We start from the raw sequence: 24,400 nt of genomic DNA, 5'->3' as shown, positions 1-24,400 counted from the left end.
ACTTATTGCTGCAGCACTGCTTTGCTCCAATAAAGGAGAAGTCTGGAGACCTGGGACTTAATTCAGTTGCAGTTTGTCCAGGAATTTTATGTCAACATCTATAAATAACCTTGTAGAGGTTGCCTAATTATGATCGATCTTGTAAAATATTTTACTTTATATTGTCAACTCTACAGAGCAAGGACAGATTTGGGTCTCTGAAGGAACTAGCACACTTCTGCACACTCAAAACAAACAATATTTGTTATCAAACTATATCTGTACTAAAAATGGTAAGATTCATAGTTACATGTCAATAAAAAAATCTTGGAACAAAATGTGCTAAGGTAGACTATACCCACATGGTTGGTCTGTTTTGTCGGAGTTAAAACTATTGCCTATCCTTAATGTTATAAACATTAAGAAAGCAAACTGTTTAATTTTGTCATCCTGCTTCTGGGGCTGGCAGTTGAACTGAACCTAATACGAAAAACACATGAACGGGAGTGGGCAAAGGCCTTGTCCATCTACTGTGGCTAGTATTTAGTTTTGGAACCCACCTTTGCTCCCATTATTTTATGAAGCTCTATTCGTAACCTGCTATACTTAAGGGCTTTTTTCCCTTTTTTCTGTCGGGCTAGAGAAGGACATGGAATTATAATTCAAAAAGGATAAATCCTTGCCGTTAGAAAATTAGTAGGAGGCTTTCTTCCAAATGTAATTGTTTGTCTGGTACAGCTAGGAACCCAGACTAGAACAGTGGGCCTGTATTGCCAGAAGCTTTTAAAATATGTCTATGCAAGTCATACAAGAAAATATCAAGATTTCCATTTTACCTACATATTGTTACTATGCAGATTAACTTAATATTCAATAAGTGCCCATTATAGATTTACAGTTAGTGAGATTTTATTTTTTCCTCACTGCTGTGAAACAAATTAAAAGGAGAGAGAAAGGTAAACAGATTGATGGAAGACAGGACAATCCGATTCAAAAGTGTCACCAACTATATCTCAGGCAGCTGTAAGACATTTAGAAGCTATATTCTACTCCTCTGTGCTTACTGAGCAGACAGCAATCAGCATGTAAACACAGACTGTCAATTTGCGGTAATGCTTTACCACACAAAGTTTTAAAAATAGCGAGCCAAGAATAGATTACAACATAAGCCCACAATTCTCTTCAGCACCTGGAGGTACCATAATAGTTCTTCACAGTGAGGGCTAGTGGGACTTTTCTAATTTCAATTTAGGTTTAGTAAACAGGATTATACTAAAATAATTTAACCCACTGTAAAAAGGGTATAAATAATAAAACCTTATTGTACTATACAAATAATCAGTGAACCCCAAAACGCAGGGGTTCTGAAATGCTCATAGCATGGACCATATTTATGGTATCACAAATATTTCTCTAACTTTCCTACATAATATATTTTTAGCTTCTTTTAATGCAATTTAGCAGGTAGCAATAAAAAACCCAGTACTGTTTGATCATCCAATCCTGGATTGATTACTAGTGGTCAAAGGACAGTTTGAGAATCTCTGCCCTAGAAATACAGAAGGAGGTTAAAACATGAGAGTTCTTCCTATAAACATATTTCACATAATACTGTGTACTGGTAAATTTGATTAAAATTTTACTATGTAATCCAACAGTTACTAGCGTAAGGGCAGCAGGATTTATGAGCTACAAGATTTTGAGATTAATCCCCAGAATGTTTAGAAGTAACCATTTTAGAAACCGCAAGCAAGTTGATCCACATTTTCCAGTCCTCAGGGGACTGTCACTCTTCACATTAGTTATGTTTTCATCTTACCTGTAAATACAGTTTATTATCTTTTGTAATAGCATCCATAAGCTCTTTCTGCAGAGGAGGGTCTCCGTTCACCCAGAGTCCATTTGCTGAATTGGCATTGAAACCACTACTACAATTCTGTTTTTTGTACAACAGCACATAAGCAGTGTCCTTTGGAAACCTACTAGTAATTTTCTGGACAGACTGAAATGAGGTAAACGTCACTCTGCTGTCATTAAATAGAAACCACTCTTTTGACATCTCATTAGCGTCCAGGTCATTTTCTATAACTGCATGGGAAATCTCCCCTGCCAACAAGCTGCTGTGGGAAGCTAAAGCCATAGTTTTTGATTGATGGCACAGCCCTAAGGAAGGCCCTGAACCAGTGATATTTCTGGCATAAGAATAATAATGCCCACTTTCAGAGGATATACCAGAGTGCACCACAACAGAACTTAATACATAGGGTACCAATTCTGGGCAGCACACTTCTTCAGCACCCGAAGGCTTCAGTTTTTTAGCAAGATTTTCTCCAGTGTCAGAGAATTCAACATCCACAGACCAGCCCCTTGATACTACACCTAAAGAGGATGCAGTTCTTTTGACCGGTAGTTCCAAAATAAGTGGTAGAGACACATTGTCCAGGATTTTGCGCCTTATATGACACTTTGGATCATATGAAAATCTGAGGAGAGTGAGAATGAGGTATTCAGGTTCCTCCATGATTTGCATAATTTTTTCTGCGTTCTGTAGAGAGGCACATTTTTCACAATAATACTTGTTGTCTCCATTTAGAATCTCAGGTGCCAGAAAATAATTCAGTAAGTCAGTAACTGAGGGAGTATTTTCACTTACTGGCTTCTGAGACACATTCTTACTGTCCTGAACTTTGTACAGATCAGAATCTGTAACATTCTCAGAGCTCAGCTCAGCAGGAAGAAGGTCTTTCAGAATTCCCTCATTCATAACTGTTTCACAGCCATCACTTACTGCCAGAGATGTATCAAGTGCTGATTCTTCAACAGGACTGGATGCTACAATACTAGTTTGCACCATGCAGTCATCTTTCACTTCAGAAGAATGTGTTATGCTTTGCATGTCAACATTTTCCAACGAAGTGGGAGGACAAAATGCCAGCGATAGATCCGTGAAGGGTTCTTCTTTTTGAGAAGTACTTTTGCAGTTCAAACAGCATATACTGGTCTGTAGTTTCCCTCCAAACATTCTCTCTATCAATGTTCTTTCTTCACCTCCTGTGCAAGGTGCCTCAGTAAACACTTGTGCCTTGTTGGCAGTTTCCTGTGCCAAGGACTCGTCACTCATCATAGTCTCAGATGGCTTTGCTGAAGACAAAGCTTTCAAGGTTCTCTCTTCTTCATGCAGTCTGGAAAAAAAAATCCAACAGATGCATTGTTTCCAAATATATTTCTGAACGTCATTTTATACAGCTCTTAAGGTTTTTTTTCCATCTATACTAAATGTACAGTAGAATAAAAAGCTTGGCTAGATGTTGCTTAAATTATGAACATTTGGGTCAATATTTTACATATTAACTTAAAACTCAAATGTCAATGCCACCAGAAAAGCAAACAGATTATGATTATTACAGCACAACTCTGTACGCAGACAGTTTTGGATGAGAATTAGAATATTAAAGAATGTACTCATGTCACCAAATACTAATCAAGAGACATGCTAATCAAAAGACATGGGATGTTATGAAGGCCAAGTCCATAACATGGTTCAAAAAAGAACTAGATAAATTCATGAAGGATAGGTCCATCAATGGCTATTAGCCAGGATGGGCAGGAATGGTGTCCCTAGCCACTGTTTGCCAGAAGCTGGGAATGAGCGACAGGGGATGGATCACTTGATGATAACCTGTTCTGGGGCACCTGGCACTGGCCACCGTTGGAAGACAGGATACTGGTCTGACCCAGTAGGGCCATTCTTTGATATATATTAAAATAAATAACCAATAGCATTTCTGATTGAATGACTTCTGATTCAGTAAGAAAGCTAAAAAAAGGTATTATTTATGGTGCCATATGGCATGCATAGTATTTTCATGGCTATAAAATTTATCCCATTCCCAAGGAACTTAAAGTTAGAATGAAAATGCAAATATGAAAAAACAAAAAAAGAAGAAGAGAGCACAGGTGGTCCTTTGGGGACACTACTGCACATCTGGAACAGTTTTCCACAAAGTGAGAGGCAAGAGCTGGTTTCATCATAGCTTAAGTATCTCTGCTTGATTCAGAGGAGAGATCTGAATCCACAACACCTACCTCTCAGGTGAGTACTTAATCACCAGTGCATAGATCTGTTCTCTCTCTCTTTTTGGCCCAATGAGCATTCAAGTGTTTATATAAAGTGTAAGCTTCCACAGGGAAACAGAGGCCCATCCAAGAATAGTCTTATCCTTGAGGTCAGGGTGCTCACCTGGCAGTGAGATCAGAGTTCAAATCTCTTTTCCAGAGTGGGGACTCAAACCTGGATCTCCCACATACCAAATGAGTGTCCCAACTACTGGTCTAAAAGAGGGAATGGATGGAAACGTACACGTTTGCTGGCCCTGAAAAACTTTCCCTGGGCCAAAACTATTAGGCCAAATTCACAAATAGTTGTGAGTCAACCATAACTGTATTGGGGGAGAGGGGGAGAAATCTGTCTGAAAAATTTCACCCACCTCTAGTCACAACATCTATGAGGTAGGTAGGTATCCAGATTTACAGTGGATACACTGAGGCATAAAAGTTAAGCGGTACACACATCATGCATCACTTAAGTAGCGGAGTCAGGAATAGGACCCAGAAATCTTGACTCCCAATCTTGCACTGTAACAATCAGATGACCACTCAATTAAAATTAAGCATTCTACAAGCCTAAAGATTATCATTAACTTAATCATTACTGTACCTGTCTAGCAGAAACCTGAGATATTCTGAGCAGTCTTGCTGGGATCTAGGAGTAAACCATGGTGGCCTGGAAGCCTCAAAGAAAATCCGAGGCGCATATGCCTCCCTCTGTTGGCAGTAATAATAAAACAATAAACCAATATATATAAGTCTTACTAAATAACTTGGCGAAATTGTCTCATCACCTTTTTGACATCTGAACTTTGACTCATTTTAAAGGAATTGAAGAATATTTAACATATGGAACACATTTCTTTGAAAAAGAACTAGAACTGTCAAGTGACTAAAAAAATTAATTGCACGATTAATCACACGGTCAATAATAGAATGCCATTTATTTAAAACAGTTTGGGATATTTTCTACATTTTCAAATCTATTTATTTCAATTGCAACACAGAATACAGAGTGTACAGCGCTCATTTTATATTACTGATTGCAAATATTTGCACTGTAAAAATTTTTTTCTTCAATTCACTTCATACAAGGACTGTACTGCAATCTCTTTATCATGAAAGTTGAACTTACAAATGTAGAATTATGTACAAAAACTGCATTCAAAAATAAAACAATGTAAAACTTCAGAGCCTACAAGTCCATTCAGTCCTACTTTTTGTTCAGCCAGTTGCTAAGATAACCAAGTTTGTTTACATGTGCAGGAGATAACGTCGCCCACTTCTTGTTTACAGTATCAGTTGAATGTGAGAACAAGCGTTCACATGGTACTGTTGTAGCCGGCTTCACAAGATATTTATGTGCGAAATGCACTAAAGATGCATATATTCCTTCATGCTTTAACCACCATTCCCAAGGGCATGCATCCATGCTGATAATGGGTTCTGCTCAATAACCATCCAAAGCAATGCAAGCTGCTGCATGTTCATTTTCATCACCTAAGTCAGATGCCACTAGTAGAAGGTTGATTTTCTTGTGGTGATTCGGGTTCTGTAGTTTTCACATCAATGTTCTCTTTTAAGACTTCTGAAAACATGCTCTACACTTTAGATTCTTAAATCTTGGGTCAAGTGCTGTAGCTATCTTTAGAAATCTCACATTGGTACCTTCTTTGCGTTTAGTGAAATCTGCAGTGAAAGTGTTCTTAAAACGAACATGTGCTGGGTCATCATCAGAGACAGCTATAACATGAAATATATGGCAGAATGAGGGTAAAACAGAGTAGGAGACATAATTCTCCCCCAACAAGTTCAATCACAAATGTAATGAACGCATCATTTTTTTAACGAGCGTCATCAGCATGGAAGCGTGTTCTCTGGAATCGTGGCGAAAGCATAAATGGGCATATGAAAGTTTAGCATAACTGGCATGTAAATACCTTGCAATGCTGGCTACAAAAAGTGCTATGCGATCGCCTCTTCTCACTTTCAGGTGACATTGTAAATAAGAAGCAGGCAGCTCTGTAAATGTAAACAAGCTTGTTTGTCTTAGCAATTGGCTGAACAATAGGTAGGACTGAGTGGACTTGTAGGCTCTAAAGTTTTACATTGTTTTGTTTGAGTGCAGTTATGGAAAACATTTGTAAGTTGCACTTACACGATAAAGATAAAGGAGGTTACATGATAATGTAGTTGCACTACAGCAGTGTTTTTCAAAGTTTGGGTTGCGACCTAGTGTTGGGTCGCAGCATGTAAGACACTGGGTTGCCTTGCTCAGTGACCCAGTGGCTCTGGTCAGCACTGCCAACTGGGACGTTAAAAGTCCCATTGGCGATGCTGTCCAGCTAAGGCAGGCTAGTGTCTACCTGCTCCAACATTGCGCTGCACCCCGGAAGCGGCCAGAAGCGGGTCCAACTTCTAGGCAGGGGGCCCACGGGGCTCCACGTGCTGCCCCCGCCATGAACACTGGCTCCACACGCCCATTGGCTGGATCCCAGGACAATGGGAGCTGTGGGAGGGGTAACGGGGGTGCCTGCGGGCGAGAGCCACGCAGAGCCACTTGCGTACCTCAGCCTAGGAACCAGACTTGCTGCTGGCCGCTTCTGGGGTGCAGCATGGTCTGCGGTGCCAGGACAGGCAGGAAGCCTGCCTCTGCAGCCTGACTGCGCCACTGCCTAGGAGCCACCGACGGTAAGTCTGCGCCCCAATCCCCTGCCCTGAGCCCCCGCAACCCAGAACCTCTTCCTGCACCTCAAACATCTCATCTCAAGCCCCACCCTAGAGCCATGATGCCCTGCCGCACCCCAACCCCCTGCCCAAGCCCTGAGCCCCCTCCAAACCCAGAGCCCCTCCTGCAACCCAACCCCCTCATCCCCGGCTCCACCCAGGGCCCGCACCCCCTGCCCTGACCCCTTCCCACAGACCAGAGCCCCCTCTCACACTCTGAATCCCTCATTCCTGCCCCCTTGCCCCACACCCCAGCCCTGACCCCTCCCATACCCCAAACCCCTCATCCCCTGCTCGATAGGGTCACCGGCATCAACAATTATCTTCAATTGGGTCCCCAGAAAAAAGTTTTGAAAACCACTGCACTATAGTACCTTTATGAGGTGAACTGAAAAATACTATTTCTTTTGTTTGCCATTTTTACAGTGCAAATATTTGCAATAAAAAAATATAAAATGAGCACTGTCAACTTTGTATGCTGTTGTAATTGAAATCAATACATTTGAAAATGTAGAAAACATCCAAAATATTTAATAAGTTTCAATTGGTATTCTACTGTTTAACAGTGCGAATCAAACTGCAATTAATTGCAATTATTTTTTTATCATGATTATTTTTAATTTTTTTTAAAAGATAATTGTGAGTTAACTGCGATTAATCGACAACCCTAAAAAGAACTAATTTTGTATAGTAGGGAAAGAGGCAAATAGTTCATGAATACTGAAGAACTGCCTTTAGTACAAAAATCGAAGTTCAATAGGCTCTTTATAGGTCCAAAAAAGTTACAACTACTTATTTAATGTTCTACTGTTTGCACTTTTCGTGAAAAAACTATTGAATAAGACCAAAGAGATTATACCTATGAGCCCTATATTTTAAGCTTTTCCCCATTAATAAGTTTGCAGTACATTTCATCCATGCTTCAGGATGAAAAAGACATGTTCCTTCTTTCTTTTGCTATTTATCTTAATATTGCTTAAAGTAATGCGCTTTTTAAATTAAGTTTAACTATATAAGTGGCAGAAAGAAAATAGCTATTTTCTTTTCTCATATGTCGTTACTCTATTAGAAAAGTCATTTCCTGAAAAAAAATAAAAATAAAAAATTTAAAAATTCACCTGCAAGAGGATTTAAAGATAATCACAAATTTGCATTGCACCAAATTTTACCTATGCAAGCTACATTATCCAGTTTGAATGTTTAACATTATTTAGGGTCTATTTTTAAGGTTACAGTTTCTTAAGATATATCTCCTTAAGCCTCATCTCACCTCAAAAAAGATTGCCACAATGAAATTTCCCTGACTGAGGAAAAGAACATATGGGCTTCTTTGAGCATATCAATAATATTTGTTCATTTGGTGGCACTGGGTACTAAGAGATCGAGGTAATTTACACTCATTCTCCTCCCAGGTCTCAGCATCACATCTATATTTCAAGACAACCCTGATCTCTCCCAATCCAATTACCACCTCTGCACCATCAAGCCTCGTCAGTCTTGAGTATTACAGCTAGTCTTAAAAAAGCAGATGAAGTTGACCAACACATACCTGAGTATGAGCCAAAAATGCAAAGAGATGCTGTAATTTTCTCATTAGTGAATTGCACCCATTTAGATTCAAAGATAATACATGTCTCCTGAAACTGCACGGACAAAGACAAGAATTGGTTTCCATATTAGACTTTTTAAAAATGACAGCAACAAAGTCCCATTCATGCAAGGAGGATGGAGTTAATTTGACAAAAAAGGGCAAAATGTATACCATCTTGTTAAATGCTCAGTGGTTGTTTCTCTAAGAATTTTGTTTTATAAACAGAAAAAAAGACAACTCTAGAACAAGAGCTGACCTCTTGCAAAACTCTTTAAATAAAAAAAGTTTAAGAACGGAGGAGCACACCAAAAACATTGTCTGCTTTAAAGTATTATAGTTAGTCTCAACATTTAATAGAGTACCACAATTAACTTCAACCCTGCATGTGAAAAAAAAAAAAAAGACTTCTCTTGGGCCTGGAGCTTGAAAGCAATATTGCAGCCCTAACCCAATTTTAGATACTGAGGAAACTGACAAGTACCAACTAAACTGCTACGTCACTACAATTTGATACTAACACTTCTCTCAAAGGAACATAAACTATGTAACTTACTTTTACGACCACCAAAATTTTAGACTGGCAGAACTGTATTTTAACACTCTTTCCTAGATGTTCTCACTCAGTACACTATTAGCATTTAAATGCAGGGAACTCCTATAAGGCTTTATTAGGAAACATGTAGCACAGGACAGTTTGCCTTTCACAAAGTTTGCATTTTGCCTTTCACAAAGTGTAATGTGGATTAATTTGTAATAGATACAGGTTTTTAAAAGGCCGATGGAATATCAAGGATTAAAAGGTTTTACACTTACTCTGTGGCCATAAAAAGTGCCTGAATAACACTGTTCATATAACATGTATTTCCTAGGTTAACTAGACCCGTTTTCCCAGTTTCAGATTTTCCAGAAAGTCTAGACAAACAAGATGGCAACGAACTGGATTGAGAAGTCCAAGCACTCTGATTGAGAATCAACTTAATCTTCTCTTCACTGGGTTTGGGCAATTCCTACAAGGGAGAAACATATTTAAACACCATTGGCAGTATGTTTATTTGTTTTCACAACACATACTTCATCCAGCAACAGTCTTCTATATATTCCCATTACCTGCCATTCTGCATTTCCCCCTCTGGCTCTGGTCCCCTGGTAGCCTAGAACATGTCATGCAGTTTCCTTTGAAACTACTGACAATACAATTGTTTGGCCAGTCAAAGGCTCATACTGAGTGGCATGGCCAACATAAACTCTTCCTGAAGGAGCATTCTGTCAACTCTAATGACATTGCAGACCCATAGCTTTGGAGGTCACCTTTGATCTGTATGTTCCTGCTCTCTTTGCCACCAAAGACTGCCTCTTAAGTGTCATGTTAATAGCATAAGAGAACATCCTCTGTTCTGTTAAGTTAGAATCCCAGACTCAAATGAATGAAACTTAAAAACAAAAAACAACAAAACAAAACAGCAGTCTTACACTTCAATGTTTATCTCAAAACAGGAAGGAATACGTCCATACATACTTATTTATTAATTGCAGAGCTGTCAATACAAATTATATCTGAAAGTGGTTTCTACCAACTTACTTAAAATTCTGTATGCTTTCATGTTTTTGATGTAAAGTGTATAATATAAATTATGTATTTTAAGTAAAGACTGCGTAACACAACAATCTAGGCACAGAAGCATCCAAATTGAAGTGTCTTAGACAAACGTCCACTGTATTCCCCCCCTCCCTTTTTTTTTGCTAGCCAGAGATTAGTTAGCATATATTCCTCCTTTGTCCTACAATTAACCTCAAAGCTGAGACAGACACTTCCCTCAGATCAGCAAAGAAACCCACATGCTAGTGAGGAACTTCCTCTCCTTTCACACTCATTCTTCCTCCATATTAAGTAGTTCCCTTTTTCTTCCACCAACAGTCACTGCTTTCCTGATCTCTTTAGGGCCTACTTAGTATTTCAGCTCAATTCCCCATGTTCAAGAGAATGCCCTGTTTAATCGCATTCTGTATCTTCCTGAGGACACTAGCAGATTGCAATGCTTCTTTTCAGTACCATGAGCAATCCAAGTTGAGTAACTGGGTTAAACTGGATCGCAACAATGGCATTTCATCTGGTTGGGCAACACAAAAAACCTTACTTGGGCATGTCTGTCCCTCAGGGAAAAAATAATCAGCCAGCAGTATGTTTCACCATCTAACATAAGTGAATACAAACTGAGGCATGACTATGAAAGAGTGAAGTCTAAAGTAAAATAGCACACAATGCATATAAAAGAAAATAAATGAATTATAGTCAAAAGGGAAGCTAACTCCCATGTCCAGAGATTGGGCAATAAAAATGAGAATTTAAAAAGTTATCATTTCTTGCATATTTTAGTTACTCTAGTCTCTTCAGCCTCCAGATGAACAGGCTTCACTCTCCCCCAACACCTCATCCCACTAAGTACTTTCAGCCAATCTTAATAGCAAAAATTGCTCAAATTAGACACTGGAGATTCCATCTGATAATTTAAAGTTGGGCAATCTGTTGATTTAGAACCAGCTTGCTTACTTTTGTTTAAATTTAAAGTCACTGTTTCTGTAAAGAAAAATTTGAGAATGGCATGGAGATGGCACACACAGCTCTTTGAGCAGTGTTGCTGAACTTAAACACTTTAATGGTAACTGTGAATGGTGCTAAGTGAGCTCTGGAGGCAGAGCAGTTCCTCTCTCCCACCTGCAGGATAATCCATTTAAACATGCAGCATCAACACCATGGGAAAAGTGTTTGAACTACGAAAGAGAAAGAATTCAATGGAATCATAGGCTCAACCTAGATTTCCTTCTAATAAAATAAATTAGAAATAGGCATCTCTAATTGGCATTTCCTATCCCCTACGAGTGCAGGATGCAGTCCCCATAAGAGACAACATATCAGATACCTGATTTAAAAAAACAAAAAAACCCAATAACCACCAAAACCCCTATCCATTCTGTTTTGAAGGGCAACTGTCTGTGTGTGCTGGAGATGGGGTTGTACTAGAGCGGTGTGATAAAGAGCAGCACTGTAGACTTAAGACTCCCAGTTTTGGGGCTCTTCCATATGAGCTTGCAATGAGATGCTCAACACTGACATTGGAACAAGAGTGTATAGAGGTGGTTAAGTGAAACAGAAGGAATTAAATAAGCAGATAAAGATTTTCAAAAATTGGAGTTAAAAAATAATCTTAAATTTAAGACCTTTGTCTTAATTACTTCACATCTTACTAACCACTGCGGCCATTTTTATTTTAAAAATTATCATCACACAATGCTCAAGATAGAATTTTTCTCGTACAAGCACATCTGCAGGTCATATACTAATGATTAATTACTTTCATATTTACTAGTGGTCTACAATCAATACTTAACTCTATTAGATCAAAAGGTTTCATATCTCAGAGAAAGCATTCCCATTACGATACCTTAACAGCTTCCAGAATAGGTTCATAGAGTTCTGGAAATCCCGAATAATGATACATCATACAGTGTATCAACTCAGTCAGCTGCACTAAGAAAGTTGTACTGGAAGGCAAGCCATTGCTTTTAAAGGAGTGAACCAAGTTGACCACATGTGGAACAAGCTACATACACAAAAGAAAAGAAAATGAGTTACAACAATTGCAGCTCCTATTTTGGATCTTCAAGAAAAGAACTTTTACTATTTAATGCATTAGACAGCTGGAAAATATTGACCAGAAAAAATATAAAGTATTCTATCCCAGCCCACCCAACATTTTAAAACAATATTGTTTATTCTTCAGTCTCCTCTTAAGCACATTTGGTTCAAGTTTTGAAGCTTTAAAAACAGGCGTTCTGGAGCATCTCCACATTGTAGGTAATCATTTTAGCAATAAAAAAAGATACATCTTTAGGCTATATTTTAAAATGTTATTTCTTGAATGATGAATACTTTATTAAGGGTATTATTACTTAAGGGTATTATTTTTTTACATGGTCATTCTTATTCAGGTTTTCCACCTATATGTATCCTACATCTCAATCATTTTAGTAATGGGAGTTTTTACTACTTTTTTAGTCTGGTGCTGCTATCCATGGTCAGTCAAGGATGATACAACTGGAAGTAAAGTCTGGACTCCACCCCCCGCTCCCCTTCTTCCTTCAACATCACTGTTTGCCACTTGAGTCCAAATTCTGCCCCAAGTTTAATCGGTCATACTACTTAAAAAAAAAAAAAAAAGGTGACAAAGGAGTAGCTAAAAACAGAGTTTGGCCTGCAGATTCTTTATGCATGTCAGTAAAAACCTTACATGAATCACAGATCGAGTTTTCAGGGCCAGAAGTTATAAAACCTGTTTACTTGTGAACAGAATAAATTTAGTCCAGAAGCACTGAAATAAACATGAAACCCTAATCATGAATTTTACAGTCATTTCCACATAGAACCACACCATAAATATTACAGGTGGCCCACTTTAACAAAAGACTTACACAATTTAATAAACTTACCACGTGAAAAGCCTCTGGAGAATGCTGAAAACTAAGCAACATGTGAGAAAGGACAGCCAGAGCACCAGGCCTCACAAGAGGAAACCAAAGTCGATTAAAAACCTTAAATAAAACAAGTCAGACATTTAGTTGAGCAAGTCTAAAAAAAAAAAGACGACTCTTAAAATAAGCAGAAAACTTCCAGGATTTACAAAGAATATTTTGAATAAAACAGGTTTGCTATGCTACAGCCAATGTCTACAAGAGACATTTATACTCTACTACACTGGGTATAAAGACATAATATATTGTGGCACAAAGAATGCTCTGCAGCTGCACAGAAATTTAAACAAATCCCCATCACAACATTATCATCCCACATACCAGTTCTATCTTAAGTAGAGTAACATCGATGAGAATAGTGAATTTCTGGACTGCAGCTAGTCCTTTCAGCAATGCAATCACCCATGTCTCCACATGCTGAGCCAGGGGCCAGGACAGCCAGTCTATCATTCTGAAGGGTGAAGCAAAAGGACAAACACACATTAAAGGATATTTCAACTGTTTTTCTGATCTCAGGTATTCTACATACATTTATATTACTTATTTAATCACACCAGTTACACAGGGGTCTAAATGAAGCAAGCTGGGGCAGGGGTTGGGGGTTAATAAAAAACCCAGATCAATTGAAACAGAACTCCCTATTTAGCTACATAAGGAACTGTGCATTGTTAAAATAGGCACATTAAATTGTAATTTGACATCTAATTATGAATATAGCTTTTGCAAAAAAACTGTTAGCATAATGATCTCAGTCAGTTTGTGGCTGAAGTTCACTTTAAGAGCTAAAAGAAAGCAAACTGATTATACGGGGGGAAACCATTCTCTTCCAACTTATTACTGAGGCTATGTCTACACTTATGGTGGCACAAAGAGTTCAGGCACTATACCCATAGCTACATGGTTCAATGGAAAAAAGGCTGTGCCATACTTGCCACTGTACTGGGTAGCTACATACTGCAGGGAAAGACTCTGGTGGGGGAGGCAGGGGGGCAGCAGGATATTACACTGCTAAAAATGGCAGTGTAGACATGGGAGGCACAGCTTGGGCACACAGAGAGCCCGAGTATATACTCTGGGGATTTAGGTGTGTGGGACACTCCACTTGCCAAAGCTCACTGTCTACACTGTTATTTATACCCACGCAAGCTGAGCGTGCGGCATCTGTACTCTACACACTGCCACGAGTGTAGATGTACCCTAAAACCACACCAGAATTGCACCCATGTTGAAGTAAGTTTCTAAATTAATAGGTAGCCCTTGCGATCTCATGTGCTTCTGAATTACAGGAAACCAGACTCCCTCTAAGTAGCGAAAGAATGGGAAAACTGAGGATGGCCGCACACTCCTACAACAAAGTAAAATAAATGTCAAAAACAGTGTTCTTTGAAGCCTTACATCAGCTATATGCTGCCTGTGTGCTAATATGTCTTACCAGGTTCAGTCACATAAATGGTGGAGAATCATAGAATATCAGGGTTGGAAGGGACCTCAGGAGGTCTAGTCCAACCCCCTGCTCAAAGCAGGGCCAATCCCCAACTAAATCATCCCAGCCAGGGCTTTCTCAAGCCTGATCTTAAAAACTTCTAAGGAAGGAGATTCCATCATCTCCCTATGTAACGCACTCCAGTGTTTCACCACTCTCCTAGCGAAGAAGTTTTTCCTAATATCCAACCTAAACCTCCCCAACTGCAACTTAAGACCATTACTCCTCATTCTGTCATCTGCTACCACCAAGAACAGTCTAGATCCATCCTCTTCGAAACCCCCTTTCAGGTTGTTGAACGCAGCTATCAAATTCCCCCTCATTCTTCTCTTCCGTAAGCTAAACAAGCCCAGTTCCCTTAGCCTCTCCTCATAAGTCATATGTTTCAGTCCCCTCATCATTTTTGTTGCCCTCCACTGGACGTTTTCCAATTTTCCCACATCCTTCTTGTAGTGTGGGGCCCAAAACTGGACACAATACTCCAGATGAGGCCTCACCAATGTCAAATAGAGGGGAACGATCATGTCCCTCGATCTGCTGGCAATACCCCTACTTATACATCCCAAAATGCCTTTGGCCTTCTTGGCAACAAGGGCACATTGTTGACTCATATTCAGCTTCTCGTCCACTGTAACCCCTAGGTCCTTTTCTGCAGAACTGCTGCCTAGCCATTCGGTCCCTAGTCTGTAGCGGTGCATCTGATTCTTCCGTCCTAAGTGCAGGACTCTGCACTTGTCCTTGTTGAACCTCATCAGATTTCTTTTGGCCCAATCCTCTAATTTGTCTAGGTCCCTCTGTATCCTATCCCTACCCTCCAGCGGATCTACCTCTCCTCCCAGTTTAGTGTCATCTGCAAACTTGCTGAGGGGGCAATCCACACCATCCTCCAGATCATTAATGAAGATATTGAACAAAACTGAGAGAAGACATGCAAAGGAGTTTTGCAGCATCTAGGTAGTGTGATAAAGATTAATGGAGTAATGAAAAAGTATGTAAGTAACATATGTTTTTCTAAATCAAGGTCTTTTCTATAAAGGAATTGTGAATTAGGTTATTTTCACTGGAAATTAAGGATACAAAACATGGTGAGGACAGCTACACTGATTAAAATAACTATGGTCTAGGTTCATTACAATGCACTGCCTTCTGAAAGATTAAAATTCAAATCTTACACTCTGAGGAACCTTACTCTATGGTCACTAGAAGGAAAATAGATTTTTCTACTGCTCTTAAGCACCCCTCCCTTTGGCCAGATGGAAGATTGCTGCAACATGGGGGTAGTTTTTGTGGTGGGAACAGCAGAGGAGAATGTTAAAGGCACACTTCCTCATTTCTCTAATTTTTTTTCTTAAATGGCTCCCTGTAATATGGATTTGGCCCCCTAATGAAAAGCAATTTTGCTGTTGCAATCATTCATTGTCAACAAGCAGGTTATCTTCATAGGCTTCCTCTGTATTAGATCTACATTTGACAACATATTCCAAACCAGTCAGAACGTATTTTACATAGGGTGCTGTACAGTGGTTAAGGCTTTACGCTAGCCCTGCTCTAGATACTATGAGCTTTCAAATACTAAGAAACAAATCAAGTATGGTTCAAAATGTAATTTTAATATTTACAGATATTCTCCCAGTTTGCCAACCAAACACTGCAGAGTTGTTAGTGCACAAGAACAAGTAAAGCAATAATTTTAGAATAGGTATCCATACTTTCAAAAATAGCATAGCCAGTGACGTAGTACTTTTTACAACAGAGGACCAAACACACGCCTGTCGAGAACGGTATAGCCCAGGGATCTCAAACTCGAATCACCATGAGGGCATGAGGACTAATACTTGGCCAGAGGGCCGCATCACTGACACCCGCCCACACTCCACCCCTTCCATGAGGCCCCGCCCTTTCCACCCCCTCCCCGCCCCCAATCCAACCTCTTCCCCAAAGTCCCCATTCCAACTCCACCCCCTCCCTGCCCCTATTCCAACCCCTTCCCCAAATCCCTGCCCCTGCCCTGCATCCTCCCCCGAGCACATGGCTCCCCACTGGAAAGTGCTAAATGCTGCCAAACAGCCTGGAGGTAGGCAGAGGAGCAGGGATGCAGCGCACTGGGGAGAGGGGGAGGGGAGAGGAGCTTTGGCGGCCTGCAGAAAATAACTCCGGGGAGGGGCAAGGGGGGTGGTGAGGGGAGCTTGGCAGGCTGCAGAAAATAACCCCGCGGGCCGGATGCGTGTTTGAGACCCCTGGTCTAGCCAATATTTAGTCCTGCCATGCATGCAGGGGACTGAACTAGATGACCCCTTGATGTCCCTTCCAGTCCTACTATTCTATGACTCTATATTAGATCAGCTATAATAAACTAAAACTAGATCCTGCACTATAATTGTAGAAAGAAAAATGAAATTATACAATTATATTATACAAATTATAACAGACCTTAACTAACAACACCTACCATTTAATTTGTAAGCCATTTCCAAAGGTTTACACAGTAATTATAAAGAGTCACATCTGGCTAAGTTTAGTGTCCAAGGCATCAGCAGTTAGTTCAGATACCTTAACACCTGAAAACTGGCTGCAGTACACACAGTATGCTGTTCATAAAGTTTATAAACATGCACTGAAAGGGCAAAGTGTATGCTCTTAGGCACTACAGATAAAAAGGATGATTTAAGAATATATCGCCCAGCTCTTTTACTTCCCTCTTTCCTGGAGGGCTTGCTATCTGTGGGGAACAGAAATGACAGAGCCTGAAACCTGAGCTTCAGGTCTCCCAGCCTGCAGTTGAGGACAAAGACAATATTGAGGCTATGTATTTGTATGGGGTCCAACTTCCTACCTACACACCCTACTCTACAGCACTCTAAGAGCTTCTCTATGCTAGAAATGCTACAGCAGCGAAGAACTCTTCCATTGACCTAGTGTGATCTATGTTAGGGGTTAGGTTGAATTAACTGCATCACTTGGGATGAATTTTTAACAACCCTGAGTGATGTAGTTAAACTGACCTAATTTTCTAGTGTAGACCAGACTTAAGTTTCCTTTAAAATAAAGAACTCCATCAGCATTACCACATTAACGATATTGCTCATCAGTAAATATAGTTCAGAGACATCTCTGTACAGTCACATTTTTTGTGACAGGCTTCCTCTATGCTACTTAAATAAAAAAGCCTGCTTGAAAGTAGGCATTTCAGACTTGCCCTAATAGGCTCCCAGGCAAACGTCAAAGCTGAGGCCTGGTAGACAAAGACAGATGTTAGGACCAATTTTAAGCTATTGAACCTGTTCTGTTGTTAAGGTTCACACCCGTACCCACCTAAAGAAGTAGAAGCTGGGAGATGATAGGTATGTCTGGTATCAGAAACAAGGATGATGTAATGTTACTCTTCCTATGACCAAGATAAGTGAGCCTCAGCAGCTCCTCAGTGCATCTGGTGTCTCATTTTCGAGACCCTAAGGATCTTGTCTTGTTTTTAAGATGAAAAAATCTCCCCACACATATACACCCTGCTTCAGAGGAGAAATCCTTCAATCCAGCTCTATGGCCTCAACTGTGAAGCCAGAAGGCTTCAGCCAAGAACAACACTGCCCAAGCAGGGGTGTCATAAGTATCATAGCATGCACAGAAAGCAGATTTGGACACCAATTTTTTTTAATCACACAAGGATGACAGCATAAAAATGGGAGACATTCAGCCCCCAAACTGATACCAAACCATCAAGGCTTAGAAGTTGGTGACAAGTCCCCATAGTAGCAGAATTCCGCAAAATTCAACTTTTTCCACATCCTTTCCTACAGGGAAGCTACTGTCACGTTTACAGCCCTTGACCTTCTCTCTAGCCAAGGATCCACAGGTAGGGAGGTCAAAACAATGCTAGACCCCTTGCTGAGGTACGTACGCCTTGCTGATACGGGCACCCAGCCTTCTTTGAGCACACTGGAGCTGATGCTGGGAACAGCTACATGTCCTGGGATAGGTCTAGTAATCCTCAACAGGAGAGTAATTTCCCCTTTATTATTGATTTCTATGGTGTCAAAGAAGTAACGAGACTTCTCCTACATTGCTAATCTCCAGCTCCAAAGATTCTGCCATGTGTCCCAAACGTTCTCAGAACTCTGCATTATCTGGTGGTGATAAAAATGAGGCAGCAATACTGTCCTTAGACACGGAGTACTTTTCAATAGCGTTTTGATATTCAGAAGAAGATTTCTCTAGATCAGTCACTACATCTCTTCCCCCTTTAAAGTCAGAGAAGATATTAAATGCTGGCTAAAGGTGTGGAAAAGGAAGAGAAGCCAGTGCTGGTTGGGGGTAACAAGGGAGAGGAACAGAAAGGAGACTATAGAAAAAGAAGAGGCAGAAGGGGGAAGAGCAGCAGGGTTAGGAGTTCTCTTGAAAAAGTGTCTAGATACACAGCTAATCACCTAAAGGAATGAACTGAGACAGCCTTTTAGCAGCATGAACATTTGGTACGTTATGAGTGTGCTGTGCAACCCTGAAAGGTACTGCTTCTTAGCTTACCAGAGCTCAGTAGTGCCTATTCCACAAGTCAGAATATACAAAGACAATTCTCAAGGTATTACTACACCATCACATTGTGTTCAAACATTGCAAGCATCGCTGAAACAGGTGACCCTAACAGATGTAATACCTAGGCATAATATGCAAGTTATAATCACCTAGCACATTGTTGGAAAACTATTAGTGCTCCTAAAGAAGCTTCTTATTTTAACTTATTTCCTAGCTTTCAGTTTTCGACTGGACACATTCTTTTTATTTGAAAGTTACTTGCTGTTTACAAGCACAGCAGAAGTGCAGCCAGGTTCTTTTAAAAACTTGAAATCAGCACACCAGCTCCCAAGGAGTAAAAGTTTAATATACTGTATATACTCGTTCATAAGCAGAATTTTTTTAGTTAAAAACAGAGGGAGCAAGGAGAGGCAGCACAGCCAGAAGAGAAGAGGCAGGGCCAGAGTCTCTCCTCTTCTGGCCACCCCACCCCAGCAGGCTGCGGCCAGACCAGAGACATCCTCCCCTGGCCCTCCCCAGCTAAGGTGGGGTCATGTGGGGGGTGGGTCACAGGGGTTATTCCCCTGACCCCCAGCTTCTCCCCCGCCCCCACCCCCCCAAAAATAATTCCCCACCAGTTGCTGTCCCCGCCCATCAGGGTAAACAGGTGGTGCACCAGGACACTTTGTTTACTTAGGTTTATCTCCATGCCTGCGGACACTTGAGGTAAACAAACAATCTCGGCCCACCAGCAGCTTATCATGATGGTCCAGGAGCCAAAGTTCACTGACCCCTGAATTATGGGTTGGCTTATGAATTGGTCATAAAAATTTTCCATTTTTACTTACCATCTTGAGGGGTGGGGGTTGGCTTATAAATGAATCAGCTTATGATCAAGTATATACAATATATATCACATGAAATCTAAGTTCCCAAACAAAAGTAAATCAATCCCTGAAACCTAATTTCCTCATAATGAAGCCAATTAAGCCAATATTAATCTGATACCTCCAAATAGCACCCAATTAAATTTATGATTAAAGATATAGCCAAAGAAACCAGAAGGACTGAAAATAATTAAAATGAAGATAAGTATCAAATTCAAGTGTTTTCAGAAATACAGCCCTTCACATTAACTCTCTCAGCTAAAATAAGAAGGATTTTAGACATGCCCATGATTCAGTGTCTTTCTATTCTATTCACTCTCCATAACAAGAGCTGCCAGGTTAGACCTTGTGAAAGAACACATTCAGAGGACTATTTTCTTACAAGAGCTGAAGAAGCCCTTCTATAGTTCTGGCAGTTATCAAGATCACAATTTACATTTCTGTAACTACTAACCAAGTCTGCAATTCAGTAACATGGCAGGTTGACAATTATAGTCCTGAGGATCCCCACTGCTTAAACTGGTGACAAGAAACCTGGTGGGCAAATGATTCATGACATCCTTCCTTCCTCCCTCCATTGCTACAATACCCAGTTAACCCCAGCTGCACAGTATTTGGAGACTTTAAGAGGAGGAGGCCAGGAGCAGCCCACTTTAAATCTTCAAGAATTTTCAAACAGGATATCACAGTGGAAGTCAATTAACTCATCCTCCAAACTGTCTGTCCTTCTCAAAAGGGGACAGGCCACAGATGGGAATGGGAAAGAGAAAGCAGCAATGCATCTAAAAGAGCCAATCTGCTACTACACAAGAGACTGAATCCAAGAAAATGAAGCCTATGCCCTGTGAGGTTTCCAGGTTTAGCTTCTTGCCCCCAAATCTAAAAGGAACGCAGCAAGCTTCCTCTCATAATTTCCAGCTGAGATTTCACCCTCCTCTTGATTTTGCCATGGCGAAGTATGATCAGGCCACATTAGTGAATAAGGCAACAACATTTCACTGAAAATTTGATAGTGACATATCTGTGGCATTAGAAATACAAATTCATTTAAAGTTCCAGGTAGTGCAACATAGGATTCATAGATTCTCAGTTTAGATTTTTATGGAATTTAAGTGGCAAATAACTTTACAAAAGGCATGAAATAGAAAAAAGGGTATCCCCCTTTTCAATGAGAAACAGTACCTGCAAAGAGCTTGAGTCATACTTGCATCTTTTACATTTGGATCTGTGGTAAGGCTCCTGATGAGTACTGTAATCATCTGTAATGGGATATGCTGCACAAGGCTTGCCAGTGCAACAGAAGGCTCAAATGAAGTATCTATAATAGTTGAACATGACATCTTGTAAGAAACAAAAACATGAACACAGCTATATTTTACTCTTATCCTAGGTAAGTGTTTCTGTAAACTGTTAAAATTGCTGCCATGCCCTGCACAAGATAAAAATCAAATTGAAACTAATGTTTGAGTGGAGGAAACACTGACCCTGTGAGAATATTTATTTACCTGATAGATATGTGCAGAAAATTGACATGTTGCTCAATACATCACTACAGGCCTACTATATTTTGACAGGCTAAGACAATTGAATCATGCTCTTCAGTCCAAGAATAAGCCACAGAACTAGTTTAAATGAGGATTTGTTGCACCAGGTGTTAATAGTTAAGAGTCACGTTAAGCAGGTACTCTGCAATATGTTGCATCAGCACTTCTCTGGTGGCCACACCAGTTTCTGATATTTTAAGAGTCTGGTTTTTGCAATGTTCTAGAACTTTAAATTGCAAACACAACTTCTGCATGTGAGCCAATACGCAGGCTCATTAAAAAAGTACTGCATTAAGTTTATAGATTTTAAGGCCAGAGGAGACCATTATGATCATCTAGTCTGATCTCCTGCATAATACAAGTCATTGAACTTCACCCACTAATATATGGCTCTGTGTATGTATAATACTTTGTGTATGTCAAGCTTTCTTTGATGAGCATTCGCAAAATGCTTTGAACAGCTTTATGACCTTAGCTAACAGAAAGCTTCAGATAAACTAGGATTGAAGACATATCTTGAGATGAGTATTAACACTTTTCATCCTAACCTGTGAGAGGTAACAAATCCTAACCTGACCTGTGAGAGGTAACAAATTGTTAAAAGTTAAGCCACTTAGTTGTGGTTTGTAAACTGTTTTTCAGCAATTACCCATAGTATTTAAAAAAAGACACCACAATGTACCAAGCCATATTGACCATAGTAATGTTACATTTCTAAGAGGGTGTATGTGTGCTAGGGAAAAGGAGTTTCCTTTTAAATTTTTGGGCAGAGGATGAGCACAAGCTTTTTACATTAGAGGTTGTCACTTGGACACAAGAGGGTAAGCGTAAGCTCAGTGTCAGTAAGTGACCAAATCCCAGGCACATGATTGTTTCTCCACATTAATTCTGCTGGTCACTTCATAAGAGATCCTCTTATTTCTCCCCCACCTCCGCTATGACCACCCACCCCGCAGACTCCATTATTCTAAGGCAGGCCCCTTTCCATAGGCAATCTCTTCATTTTGATAAGTGGGTCCATTACTGTGGTACCCAAAGCTGGCAATGCATGATTGTTATGAATCATGATAACTACTATTTTCTTTAAAGTCCCCACTCCTGGAGTCAAAGGAATGTGTGAGGACTTCTTCCTTTGTTCTTAAAGGAAAAGTAAGCTTCTAGTTCTCATTGCTCTGGAGAAAGCTTAAAAATGTGACCCCAGTACACCCTAAAGACTCAAAAAGCAGAAGGCAAATAAAAAACACCAAATCTATTATTTTTACATAGTCTTATGATTTTAAAGCCACTCATGATTTTGGTGAGCCTGACTCATGATTTCTGAACATTTAGGGCTGGCAATACCAGGTATCTGAGGACTGCCATGGCAGCACCAGGGAAAAGCCAGCCTCCCTGTGGTGCCCAGCGCTGAGCAAACAGATTGTGTGTGAGGACTTGCAATAACCATTCCAGTTTCGTAATGTGCCCGTGCTCCAATCCTCTTCCACAGCTCAGCTCTCACCTGTGGAGGAGATGACAGCAAAGAGCTCCTGCAGGGAAGACAACAGGGTGTCGGGCTCGGCCTTCCAGATACTGCGCAGGAGGCTGCTGACCTGGGTGACTTGGGAAACGTAGAGGCGCAGCTCGGGCTCCAGGCTGCCCTGGCTCTGGAAGTGGGCCATGCTGCGCACCAGCTGCTGGCAAAAGGCGAGCGAGAGCTTCCTGCCGCGGGGCAGGCACTGCGGGAAGTCGCCCAGCAGCTGGCACAGGCGGGCGCAGAGCGGGGGCGCAGGCCGCTCACACACCATCCGCAGCGCCTCTACCTGCAGCAACGCGAAGAGCTCCAGCACCGAGGGGCAGCTGATGATGAGGCGCAGCCCGGCCTGGACGTAGTCCAGGATGGCGGGGTCGCGGCTACCCAGGCCCCCGTAGCCGCGCTGAAGCAGCCCCAGCACCAGGCCGCGGTTGAAGAAGGCCTCGAACTCGTCCCGGTGGAAGCGGGCGTAGGCCTCCAGCACCTGCCGCCCCACCTGCCGCTGGAAGGGGTCGGGCCCCTGCAGGATGAGCCGGGTGCTGAGCGCGAACATGGCCCGGCACTGGGCCTGGCTCAACGGCGTCTCCGCCGACTCTACCACCCGCCGCACGATCACCCGCTTCACCGGCAGCGGGTGCGACGAGCTCACCAGCCCCTCCAGGATCTTGTCCATGACGGGCGCCGGGGCCGCATCGACCGGGCCCAGACCGCACCCGGGGCCGGCCGCCGGCCGCCCGCCCCCCGGATCCCTCCCTAAGCCCCGGGGCAGCCGCTCCCTCCTGCCCCCCGCGCCCGGCGGCTGCGCGGCATCGGGCTCCCCGGCTCGGAGGCCCTGACCCGGAAGCAGAGCGGCGCAGGCAGGAAGTAAGAGTGAAAAGGCCACAGGGGCCTAGCAACGCGCACGCGCCAGCTTGCCTATGCGTGCGGCGTCATTGCCGCTGCGCTGCCCAATCACAGGGGACAGAGGTTGGGCGGGGTAGAAGCGAGGGTGGGGAGGTGGGAAGAGCGTGTAGGCGGGGCTGGGGCTGTTGGGGGAAGTCGCACGTGCCCTCGTCCATTGCTTGGGGCGGAGCCAGCACTCAGGTGCTGCTGGAGCAGTTGTGCAATGAAGTCAAGCAAAGGTGCCAAGCCGCACCCAGCCTGGGCTCTCTGCCCGGGTTCACAAATCGCTCGAGCCAACTGGGGCCAATGTCTTATTTTGTAAAACGGCAACGTTTACGCCTCCCTTTAATTTTCCAGCAAAAAGTGGTGAAACGCATTGGTGTGGACGAAGCTCCACTGTCAAACGCAGCCAGGAGTGAACCCAGGCAGAACAAAATCTAAGAAAATGTTTGTTCAACAGTGGGAACTAATCCTGCCAACTGTTGCACAACTCTGGGTGCTACATCACTAAAAGAACTTACAATTTTTAAGGAGGCAAAGAATCCTGTGGCACCTTATAGACTAACAGACGTATTGGAGCATAAACTTTCATGGGTGAATACCCACTTCGTCGGATTCACCCACGAAAGCTTATGCTCCAATAACATCTGTGAGTCT

General features: G+C 41.7%; 1 protein-coding gene across 3 annotated transcripts in view; it reads right to left on the bottom strand.

The window, feature by feature from the left end:
- The window catches only part of USP38 (ubiquitin specific peptidase 38), a 28,136-nt gene extending 4,422 nt beyond the window's left edge, over positions 1-23,714 (bottom strand). Inside the window, exons 1-9 of one of the 3 annotated variants that reach the window (XM_073341217.2) lie at positions 22,850-23,714; positions 20,990-21,125; positions 13,253-13,382; positions 12,890-12,991; positions 11,845-12,003; positions 9,218-9,411; positions 8,363-8,456; positions 4,697-4,803; positions 1,799-3,161 (exon numbers count right to left, since the gene is read on the bottom strand). In XM_073341217.2, coding sequence (XP_073197318.2) covers positions 1,799-3,161; positions 4,697-4,803; positions 8,363-8,456; positions 9,218-9,411; positions 11,845-12,003; positions 12,890-12,991; positions 13,253-13,382; positions 20,990-21,125; positions 22,850-23,534 — 2,970 coding nt within the window. In that variant the 5' untranslated portion in view covers positions 23,535-23,714. The remainder of the gene's footprint in view (positions 1-1,798; positions 3,162-4,696; positions 4,804-8,362; positions 8,457-9,217; positions 9,412-11,844; positions 12,004-12,889; positions 12,992-13,252; positions 13,383-20,989; positions 21,126-22,849) is intronic. The other 2 variants (XM_073341216.2, XM_073341218.2) reach the window with 2 other exon arrangements.
- Positions 23,715-24,400: the final 686 nt, after the last annotated feature.

Source organism: Lepidochelys kempii, chromosome 4 (assembly GCF_965140285.1).
Source record: "Lepidochelys kempii isolate rLepKem1 chromosome 4, rLepKem1.hap1, whole genome shotgun sequence".
NCBI classification, from domain to species: Eukaryota; Metazoa; Chordata; order Testudines; family Cheloniidae; genus Lepidochelys; species Lepidochelys kempii.
The sequence above is the reverse complement of the archived record's forward strand: the minus strand, read 5'-3'. Positions and strand labels throughout refer to the sequence as shown.